This window comes from Atractosteus spatula, chromosome 7 (genome assembly GCF_055471065.1).
Source record: "Atractosteus spatula isolate fAtrSpa1 chromosome 7, fAtrSpa1.hap1, whole genome shotgun sequence".
Taxonomy (NCBI): Eukaryota; Metazoa; Chordata; class Actinopteri; order Semionotiformes; family Lepisosteidae; genus Atractosteus; species Atractosteus spatula.
In genome coordinates, this window is record NC_142712.1 from 11593562 (window position 1) to 11605884 (window position 12323).

Genomic DNA, 12323 nt, shown 5'->3' on the forward strand with positions numbered 1-12323 from the left:
ATGTATTAACACAACTGTACAGTGTCAAGTCAGAGGCACCAATGGCATAATGTACTTGAACATGGGGAGAGCATTTAAAACTGCTCCCAGACGGACCCCTGTTCAGATTCAGACCTATATAAACCACCACCATGTTTTCTCAGGCTCTCCAATTTTAAAATGTGAAGCTAACATTCCAAAGGCAAGATACAAAGTATAAATCTCTGTGCGCCATATTTTTTTTTAATCCCTTGAGTTGTTTCTCTCTTTAGCCTCACACAGTACTACGGGTACAAATTTGACACCTGTAATGCCAATCTGGGAATTCTTCGGCAAACCTGGGTGACACACTGGCACTGTAATTTGCAGTCAGTGTGTTTGTGTTTCTCATATTGCTTGTAGGAGAATTTTGATAGTGCCATTAAAAAAAAGAAAAAAAAAAGCCAGATTAAATTTCTACAGCTCAACCTTTTGGTACAATGACACCCCAGGCTGTGTTCCGATTCTGAGCTGTTGCTGGGTATTGCCGATCAGTCGGAGTTTATCCTTCATCCATGCTTATCACATTCATTATCCTTGTTACACAAAATGTGCCAGAATGACTGGAGGCAAGACAGTGAATGGGCAGGAGAGTGTATCCACAACGGATTTTTTCAATTACTCTATTGGCGCCAAGCATCATATACAGTATACATACTGCTGGAAAATGAAAATAATATTTTTGTGCTACACAGCACATTTAAATGATTTAAAAATCATTTGTTATAGAATTTTTCATGCAAAGATCCTTACTGAGCTGTGCAGAGAGTAAACTTACAGAATACATCCACATAGAGAGTATATGAGTGTATGTCATGTACTGTATATGTGTTTGTTTTCGAAGTAGAAATGAGAAGGTAGGTCCAGAGACTCTAAATAATGCCACAGAATTTCCACTAAGTCTCTAGAATGCTTCAAACTTTCCATAGAGCAGGCCTGCCATAGAGTTCAAAGCTATACAGTATATGAAATACATTTTAACTGGTTTTGCTGGCATATTATTTAAAAAATGTACTGAAATGGATACTTTGTGAGTTAAGGGAAAATCTGCATTATTAAAAAATATATTTAATGGGGAATACAACATAATAAACATAATAAAGGGGTCATGATCATGTTATTACAGAAAAATGCACAGAATCAACATTGGGCTTTGCTTCAACACACCACAAGTTAGAGATCAACAATGACCACTAGAGATCCATTAGGCCTAGATGTAAACACTAAAAAATCTGTGCACTAGGACATAACCCAAATTATGAAATAAAACATATTATAATATATTGATATCATTTTCATAACATTTCAAATATTCTCAAATTAAATAAAAATCCCAAGTACTATACCTACTGAATTTCATTATTCTTTTTATTACAGTCAATCTTCAGAAAATGTAGAATCAAAGTTAACCAAATCATCCATAGCTTCTCTCATAAAATAAATGTTCTTAAATGTAACTGATATTTGTCATCTTCTTCAAAGCTTTGCTTTGGAACATTCACTACAATTCCTACTTTGATGGTTCAAAGAATTCACCACATAATTAAACGGCATTTTAGAATGTTGCTGTTCGTAATATTTAATTGAAATTGTGACACAAAACAGAGCTATAAATTATTTCAGTCTTGCTTTCAAAATGTCATTTGCAACAACCATTTCCACAGTTACAAGATTAATTTATTGTTATAATTTTGTATAAAATCCACTGTTGATTAAGTAGGAAAAGTACATGTAAATGATTATTTGACATTAGGAACTTGGTGTTTGAAGATTCAAAGGAATTATTATCTTTCATTGTTCTCTTTTGAACTATAGGTAATTTTTTTTCATTAAATGTTACCTTTATGTGCATTATATCACTTGCAGTCATATTGATCAGACTTGCTGCTCTAGGTTAAAAATGTTAAATACTTGAATAAAACAAAATGTTCATGAAAGGGGGCACTGCGTGTATTATTAAAAAAATACATCTCTTTAATTATTTCAGACTCCAAAGAAAAATAAATTGTGAGAACTGCAAATAATTTTGGCAACATGTCTATATTCCTACTGTAGGGATAGTGTTCTATTGATTTCACACGCATCCTGTACAGTATATAACCAGCTATGCACATGGTCTACGTGAGTATAATATTGACCAAGCAAGAAGCAGGTTTATTTACTTTCTCAGCAGATGAGAGAGTCACTGTGTGTTAGGATTCATACTCAGCAAATGACAAAGCGTTTAAGAAACACTAAATGTTAAGTAAAAAAAAATAGGCTGACACAAAAAGAGTGTTTGAAGAGTGAACTGGAGGCTGGAGGCACTGGAGGCACTAGAGGCTCAGCTCAACTGTGTAGAAACGATGTGTAAGAAAAAAGAAGTCACAAAATGTACACACTTCATACAAAATAAAACATATATTTATCTATCGGATATAGAACCACAGATGTTCCAGCACAATATTGCCTTCATCAGAATGAAAAATTACATTTCGATTCTAAATTACAGTTTATCACAAAAGGTCAGGAGGGATGACAACATCCAAGTTCAACCATACTCAGCTGTTTGTAATTCATAATTAATCACGACATCATTTCCTCACTCAAACACCATAAACACTGTACTTTAGCTCCTCCTCTCCCTCACATTCATCATTTATTTCCCTTCTCCACCCCACCTACAGCTCTGCAGGTGCCCCTTGGTCAAACCTCACTCTGCATGAGGGTTCTTGCCTCCTTGTTCTGTGACCAGGAGGTTAACCCTCAGCCAACTAATAAAAATAATTGCTTACACTTATATAGCGTTTTTCTGGACACTCCACTCAAGGTGCTTTACAGGTAATGGGGACTCCCCTCCACCACCACCACTGTGCAGCATCCACCTGGATGATGCAACGGCAGCCATAGTCCGCCAGAACGCTCACCCCACATCAGCTATTAGTGGGGAGGAGAACCGAGTGATGAAGCCAATTCATAGATGGGGATTACTTATTTTATTTATTACGCTGTACTTATTTTAATTTTTAGTCTATTCTGATGTCTTTTTTTGCTTGTCTTGGGCTGGGCTGCCGTAACACCTCAATTTCCCTTCGGGATCAATAAAGTCTTATCTATCTATTATTAGGAGGCCATGATTGGTAAGGGGCAATGGGAAATGTGGCCAGGATGCCGGGATTACACCCCTACTCTTTTTAAGAAAAAGAGTAACCTACTTGTTAAACCCCCTGGACATAGCAAGTAGGTTGTTAAGTGAAACTATTGTAACTTTAAAAGGTCAATAAACCTTTATATGCCTAATTCCTGGCTGTTCTCTTTCCTAGTGAATCTTGTAGAAGTAAATATGTCATATACTTATAGCTCACAACCTCTGCCACTCAGGAAATTTCACCCATAGAAAGAGTGTTGGACCAAAATAAATGAACATGGGTTTGAACTAGTCTGAAGAGGAAAAGAGAGATTGTGTTAGAGTCACATTATACTCGGAGAAGATATTACAATTAATTTTATTTTTTCACAGGTACTGCAAACAACTTTTTATTAGGACTCAAAGCACCAAAAAATATTTTGCTTGTGTATTTAGAGTGCAACATCATGTGTGACTTTTCTTTTTTGTCTTGCACAAAGAAAACCATTATCAACAGACTAGTAGCACTAAGTAGGGACCCCATTTTAGTTAACGTGCAGCGTGTATCCCATGACAGAAAGGAATGGGAAGAAGGCAGTGGTATTAAATAAAAGCCAGAGTCATCAAACACTTCTTCAATTTGTCAGATAGTGACAGCCATATACCAAAATATTTGAAATATTATTTCATGCTGTTCGGTATCTGCTTTAATATCATCTCAATGTTTCATGTTCTGAAGCTCAATTATATTTAATAAACTGAAGAACATTTTAGTTCCAAGCTTATACTGTATGCAGGGTACAAATACTGGAAAAATTAGAGAGGAATAGCAGGGTGTACAAGTTGGATAGTTTCTTCAAAACATAATTTGCTTGAATAAACTAAAAGAAATTTAAATTGTGGTTTAACTGTTCAGTAAAGCATTAATAAGCAATTAGAGAAATACATACAGAATGCCAAAGACTTTTGTCAGTGTAATACTTTTATAAAGTATCAATTACATTGAGTTCAATGCAAAATTTACTGTGCTTCTCTGATGCTTTTTAATGCCCTCAACATTACAAATGATTATTTTATGATTATTGAAAAACCTTTAGAAAAAATAATTATCATTTTCAATGTACTAAGGAAATCAGCTCCAAAACCAGTGGAAGTAGTTTTTTAAGACCACACTGGTTTAACATCATCTCATGTGGGTAACTGAAAACCACAGTGCACATCCTACTGCCACCTTCTGGGAGACAGAGACGAGTGCATTAAATAATGATCTGACATAAATAAGTTATTTGAAGAGGTACTTCCATATTAATAATGAAGCTATTACCAAAATCTTAGGTATTTAAAAAAAACAATATTTTAATTGCATTGATGCAAATATATAGAAATATTTGCCACTAAAACACAGCACACTAAATGCAGAAAGTTGCAGTTCTATACTGTACTGTACTTACTCTTCATTTGTACTTTCTTAAGATTTGTAGTCAAAATACTGAGGTACAGTAGGCTATACAGTGTACTACACAGTTTTTGTATTTACCTTCAGGTGTACTGCTTATATAAATGTGCAATTGAAAATAGCTGACTTAGGACACCATATTATCACAAGCTGTTCCAAAAGCCAGACCCATCTGCGAGAGGTACCACAGTAAAAAAAATATCTGATTGGTTCAAAGTATACTTGCATTGTGGGCCACACTGATGATGCTGCCCATCAAGAGCAGATCAATTTACTCTGTCCGTTGAATGCAGACTGTGCATCTCATCTTTTTAAGCATCGCTAACTTATTCTTCCCACGCATATTTTTAAAACAATAAAAACATGTCTTGTCCTCTCTTCCTACACAACTTTAGCAATCTGATATAGAAAAAAAACTGAAATTTGGTAACTGACATGGTATTTCTGATTCTGTCTGGGAGTGTGAATCAAATTATGAGATATATGTCTAAAACTAAGATGTTTCTTTTCAGTGCAGTTAAAGATAATAGGCTACAATCTTTTTTTTTAAAAAAGGAAACCTTTAGATATGAACATATAGAAATGAATCTATAAAGAGCCCATGGCACATTTAATCCTGTGACGCTCATTCCTCTGCTGGTGCTTTTACTGAAGGAGGATTAGCTGTAACTCGTGCCCCAGCGCAGGGCCATGTGATAGGCTTATGATCCAGAGTTAGCACACTGCCTGTAACACTAAAAGCTCATGGCCTTTTGGAAACACGTGATATATGGTGCCATCACATATTAACTTCAAAGAACTCATTCATTTTTGTCTCCGCTTCACTATCAGTTGTAGTCAGCAGTTAAAGTCACACACACAGAGCAGAGAAAGAAATAAAGTCACATACATAGAGAACAGAAAATGCTTTCCCAGAATTTTAAACACAGTTTGAAGGCGAATGCAGATAAAACATTTTATCGGAAAACTGTTATGAGCCCTACTATGGATTGTCAAGAAGACCTTAAGGAAGGTCTGAGATTAGCAGTTGCAGGATAGGTCTAGCTGATGTTTATTTAATTAAAGATCACTTCATTTAAAAAAAGAGGTTTATGGTAAAACATTAATATAATCAGTGATTAAACCATATGAATAGTAATATTTAGTAATAATAATAATTTAACAATGTTCAAATTTACAGTTTAGAAAATCTGTAAATGCAAAAGTACAGCTTACGTCACACACACATGCTTTATATAAAATACTTGAGATTTTTTTCATTTCTTCGTATTTTGATTATTACATATTAAGTTACACACACATGGGAAATTATATTAAGGCAGCACACCTGTTGTTGTTAGCGATGCAGATACGTCACGTTTAGGGGTTTTACACTATTTAGAAGTACCTAAAAAGTCAATCTATGATAATGATAACCTATTCCTATATGTAGTTCAGGTGGGTAGCTGCGTCAGCATGCGTAGGCTGCAAAGGAACAAGTAATAGGTTTATTCCATGCTGAAAAGAGAAGTGTGAAAACGTTTCGGCTGTGAAGCCTTCTTCAGGTGTGTGGGCGAAGTCCACAAACCTAATAGGTTTCTATACACCAGCCGAAATGTTGTGTTTTCTCTCTTCTCTTTTCACCATGGAATAAACCTATTACTTGTTCCTGTATTTAAATATGTAAAACCTTGCACTTAATGTGTACATAATTGTTGTAATTATGTAAGAATTTCTGTTCACATTCTCTTAGCTCTCCTTTATTCACTTTTATTGGTTTATTGATTTTTCTTATTAGGCGTTCTTATTAAATTATGTTCACAAGACAAGACTCTTTTGTTTACAGTAGCAATTAGCTAATTCGAGTTTATTAGCAACAATAACAGTTTTAAAACTAACTGCATGCATATTTTCTCTCTTTGGCAGATCACATAAATTCACAAATTAAAAGCATTTTCAGATAATGCTTTTCACATTAACGTCGCTTATGCCGGGAGTAAAGGGGAGTTATGGATCCGAGACAAATTAGAGAAGAACTGAAAATGTTATCCAAAGCACGTGATGGAAAAAAAAAGTGCGAGGGGGGTATAAATTGGGAATAAGTTTTTTCTTCTTCTTCTTCTTCAACTCGTCGTGATTGTTCAAGGTGCATGAGTACTGTATATGCGAGCACTCTTTTAATGTACTAAACAGCAATGTTGCTTTTAGTCTTTTTAAGTCTTTTTCAGCTGTTGCACCCTACATACCAACAGTTTCCCCGAGCCTGTGCCACTGCAGAAGCCCTCTTGAGCAAATCATGTTGCCCGACTTGGGAAGGAGACGGGTCAATTTGCGGCGCTCTCTCCGGTAGAGGTTCCTGTCAAGATGTGTCCGTCACTGACCTCCCCAACGGGCCACAGTTTCCCCATTCCGGGATCGATGACAGAGAGAGATGGCCTTTGGTGTTCTACAACCGGACATGTCAGTGTGCCGCCAACTACATGGGCTTCAACTGTGGTGACTGTAAGTTTGGCTACTCTGGGGCTAATTGTGGCCAGAGGAGAGAGCTAATCAGGAGGAACATCTTCCAGCTCACGTCCGCGGAAAAAAACAAAGTCATTGCTTACCTGAATTTAGCTAAGAATACCATCAGCAAAGATTATGTGATTTCTACAGGCACTTATGCCGAGATGAACAACGGGTCGAATCCTTTGTTTGCGGAGATCAGTGTTTATGACCTGTTTGTATGGATGCACTACTATGCGTCCCGGGATGCCTTCTTGGGCGGACCGAACAATGTCTGGACAGACATCGACTTCGCCCACGAATCGGCGGCGTTCTTGCCATGGCATCGAGTCTACCTGCTGCACTGGGAAAACGAGATCAGAAAGTTAACTGGAGACCAGGATTTCACAATTCCATACTGGGACTGGAGAGATTCTCAGGAGTGCGATGTGTGCACAGATGATTTAATGGGAGGTCGCAATCCCACCATCCCCAATATGTTAAGCCCAGCTTCAGTTTTCTCATCTTGGAAGGTAGTGCTTTCTTTTATAATGCGTTTCAGCTTTAAATTGATGTTTAATTGCAGTGTTACACCCACCCTCCACAAAAGGTATATTGTTCGGACACTGTATTATTCAAGAAAATTCAAAATCCATGGAAATTTAGTTGAATAGTTTGTACAGGAGAAACAAAATCGTTAAATTAATTTAGATATTGTAAAATGTAATTAGAGTGTGAGTTACAGAAAACGACAATTGTAACATATTGCACAATATACTGTAGCTTCTGATAATGTCGTAATTATTGCTTTAATTTGATCGTTTTACTTTTCGTAAAGTGATGCATGCAAGAAAACCTAAGAAAACACAAGAAAATACCACAAGACACTAAGTTTTGATCAAGTACTGTACATCTACAGCAAGGAATGCCTGAGACAATCTGACCAGGAGGCTGGGGTGAAACGGTTTGGATTGTGAAAGTTTTATTAATCACATTTAACAAGATTTGAAAGGGATGTTTACCGTTTCCGCACCCTAAATACTCCGTTAATAATCTGTTCTTTTATAGTCTTTGCCAGTCTCTCATGCATTCATGCTGTTTGTTAGCTGAGGAGGCCAGTGATGTTACCTAATTATTACTGTAGGCGTTTGTACACTATATACATATGCGTGGGAGAAAAAAAAGTGATTTGTTAGTAATGATTGAATTATGAGTTATGACGGGAATTTTAGAAAAAATAATTACAATAATGTTGATTTGTTCAGCAATCTTTACCTGCTTTAATGTATATTCTGTATGAATGTCCTTAGTTCATTTATGTACATTTTCAAAGATTTAAATATTTTTGTTCGTACCACTTGATTCTTTTCCAGGGAATTGTGGTTGCTGTTTTCTCTACTGTTTTAATGCTTATTATATTACATAACCTGGTAGTTTTTGACCTAGGGTTTTATGAATGGTCCTTTTATTAAGTCCAGAAAACGATTTTTCAGACACTTGTAAACCCTAACCTTGAATTCGGCCTATTAAACTTTTTTCCGGTTTTTCCAAAGAGAAGTGCTATTTGAAATTAAAAATAAACAAAATGTAATGTTCATGCAGGTAGTTTGTACAAGACCAGAGGTGTACAACAGCCTAGAGATATTATGTAACGGCACTGCTGAAGGGCCCATTCTCCGTAACCCTGGTAACCACGACAGGAACAGGATGCCCAGGCTACCTACATCTGCAGAAGTGGAATTCTGCCTGAGTCTAACAGATTATGAAACTGAACCAATGAACAGGTTTGCAAACCTGAGTTTCAGAAATACTTTGGAAGGTAAGTAACCCCTCTTATAATCCATAATTAGCTACGTCCATTACGTTTCTCTCTGTTACGTTTCTGAAGTTCTAAGCTGGATAGAAGTATTTTATGGTTATTATTATACACACTATATTTTTCCATAAAAAAGGTGTATGGTTTATACTTTCAAGGATTAAACCTACATCTTTATGAGGTTTTAGTCATGAATGTGAACCATGGTTTCTATCCTTTTACCTTTGCGGGTAACAATCCTGAGAAAGGCAAATACTACATTTCGGTCTTATTCAGAGTTCAGATATGGTTTGAACTGACCAACATGTTTAGAAAACATGAAATTATCTTGAAAGTATGAAGTTTCTGTCAGCTAATTTCTACATTTTCGGGAAAATATTTGAAAGCAATAACTTTAAACATGGTTATTCTATGTGATAGGTTTGTCTTTTAAATATAATTAAATTATGAACTATACAAAGGGTAAACCTGCTTAATTAGCTTAATTATAATGCATCTGCAATTCTTTAAACTGGTGATATACACAGTACCAGTTTATTCTTTTTTCCACCTATATAGGTTTTGCAAATCCAAGTGACGGCATAGCTACCAGATTACAGAGCAACATGCATAATTCACTTCATGTGTTTATGAATGGTTCCATGTCTTCAGTTCAAGGCTCAGCTAATGATCCCATATTTCTCATCCATCACGCATTTGTTGACAGGTAAATACCCATTCTTTTTCTTTCAATGGCATGTTTAACATAAGGGAGTATAGGGATTGAGGTGTTTGCAATTCTCTGCTTTGTGCAGCGGTTTTAAATATGCATAAACAATTAGATATATACTAAGTGTTTTTTTAAGAAAGGAAATATTTCTGAATGTGTAAATCTTAAAACATCTGGTGTATCCCCCCCTTAGCTGGGCTTTACACATACAATACACTTAGATACACACAATTAGCTGATATCAGCTTGCACATCAAAGTAATTCAAATTATTCTCTGCCCTAATTTTAACTCAACAGACTTCTAGGGGTTTGCATAACTACCACAGCTAGTTCTTTGGAATGTAGTTAAAGACATCAAAGTCTGTCAGGTTTTAATACTATGAAACTTTAATGTCTTTGACCTTGACGTAGTTCCATTATTATATGCCAAGTGGCTTTGTTTCAATATTCAAATAGTGCTGTTTCCTTAGATGTGGGAAGTCATTTGTCATGTCTGGGGAATACAGTGCTTTTCTAACTGCTGCTTCTTTTATATATTTAAGAGGCCAGCTTCATTTCCACCAAATTAGACTCACTGTTTTCTCTGCTGTTAGGATGTAGTTGTATTTTCAAAGGTTAAACAGGACTTCTCCTCAGTGAAATAAGCAGCTTTGGTTAACAATAGTTTTGGAAATAAAAAATAAGACTTATGACTTTGTAGTTACTGTAATGTTACTAATTATAGAACGTAATTATCCACAATAGTGAAATATTATTTTTATTATGTAATATCTCCTGTACACACTAGCAGTTGTTCACAAGATGATGAGTCACTAGAATGTTTTTATTGACCAACGGATAATTTGGGAACACTTCTGGCTAACAGTTTGTTAACTTTAAGGTTCTGTTTCTCATTGCCTCACGTTTAGCATCTTTGAGCAGTGGCTGAGAAGACACAATCCGCCAAAATCTGCTTACCCTACTGCCAATGCTCCAATTGGACACAATGATGGATACTACATGGTACCCTTCATGCCTCTGTACAGAAATGGAGACTATTTTCTTTCTTCAAAAGAACTGGGCTATGATTATGCCTATATGTTAGAACCAGGTGAGTCTTTTTTTACAGTAAAAATCTGAAACAATAGCAAGGCATTTTTGCATACTTATGAAATAAATGATTTCTCTTGAACAGTGTTCTGGAAAATGTGACCCATTAACCATTTCTCTATTTCACTGTGTATCCTGCACAGTACTCCTCTGAAATTATTTTTTTTCTCATTCCTGAGAAAATAAAATAACTGGTTGTTCTGCTTTGTAAGCACTGTCATTCTTCTGAGATAGTGGTGAAAAGTGCATATTGTGTGTGGTACGTAAAATCAGAAATGCACCTCAATGTGCTAGCATCTACCATTGCACAAGAACACTGAGCATGTCTTCCTGTTAATTAAACCCCTCAGCTACTGGCACAGAATGCATTGCATCTACAATTGAAGCTTCCCATTATGCATTACTGATTCATTCACTTTCAAATTTGCTATTAAAATTACCCTTACTGTTTTATAAGCTGATTTCATGTGAGGCTTTCAAGATTCACAAGAAGGGGATATATTGTACTGTACGGTCCAATAGTGATAATTCTGAAAAGACCATTTGTAAAGGTTAGGTAAGGTGACAGTTGTAGATTTAGGGGTTAATACAGGTAAACAATATTATACAGTTTTGCAAATGTACTTTTTATGGTTTCAATGCATTCCAATTAGCTTTCCTTAGCTTGCTTCAAAATGATTTGCTATAACAGCAGGGGGCAGTATTATTCTCACCAGCTTAAATGAATTTCTAATACCATATAGAACTTGGCACTAGCAACCAACCAAGCTGGGTGGGCTGAATTGCCTCTCTATATTAAACTTTCTGGTGTTCTTAGATACAGTATGCTTAAAAACTTTAACCTTTCTTCATCTTTTAAAAGCAGACTATTTTTAACCAAAGTAAATGAGCCCTGATCGTGAATATCTGAAATGCTTTAAATGGAACGTTGTCTTTAATTTTAATTCTCCTCTCCCAATCTCTGTCCCTCAAGGGCAAAGGTACCTGCAGGAGTTACTGAGCCCTTACCTTGACCAAGCCCGACAAATCTGGAGATGGCTTCTGGGAGCTGGGATAATTGGCGCACTGGTGTCAGCCATTGTGGCTGTGTCAGTGGCTCTAGCTTGCCGCAAAAAGAAAAGGAGGAGAAGAAGTTCCTTTGGGGAGTCACAGCCTTTACTTAGCAGCAGTGAAGCGGACAGCACAACCACATACCAGACAAACCTGTGATGAGGAAAACTGCTGAGTACAGTCAGAGCCAACTGTGATAAACCTAAGAACATCCTTAGGACCAGTCATCCACTGTTTACCAGGCAAGACTAAGAGGCATTTTATACTTTGTTCTGACAAAACTGAATGTATACAATGCATTTATACATTAAATCATTTGGAGATCATTGACAAATAACGGTATTTTCTGTTTTCAATAGATGTACAGTATATGAACCCTTTAACTTACCTGATCCTGCTGTAGTTTTTAATTGCATCAGGAGGTTCTTCTGAGTTCAGTCTTGTTCCCACACAAAGGAGTTACAATACTTTCTGCAAAACCTCCAGACATATTCAACATTGTACAGTATTAGTTCACTGATTCCTGGAAAAGTTTGATTTCCCCCTAGTTTTTCAAGCACACATGTTCTTGGTCTTCCACAAAGCATCTCGAATCGAAGAGTTGTATTTTCTAAA

The 12323-nt window shown here is 36.2% G+C and overlaps 1 protein-coding gene across 1 annotated transcript; it reads left to right on the top strand.

The window, feature by feature from the left end:
• The first annotated feature begins 6754 nt into the window (after positions 1–6754).
• tyr (tyrosinase) lies at positions 6755–12148 on the top strand. The gene is made up of 5 exons (XM_088921312.1): positions 6755–7576; positions 8646–8862; positions 9418–9565; positions 10478–10659; positions 11632–12148. Exons 1-5 carry the CDS (start codon positions 6755–6757, stop codon positions 11865–11867), a joined length of 1605 nt encoding a protein of 534 aa, XP_088777438.1. The 3' UTR covers positions 11868–12148.
• Positions 12149–12323: the final 175 nt, after the last annotated feature.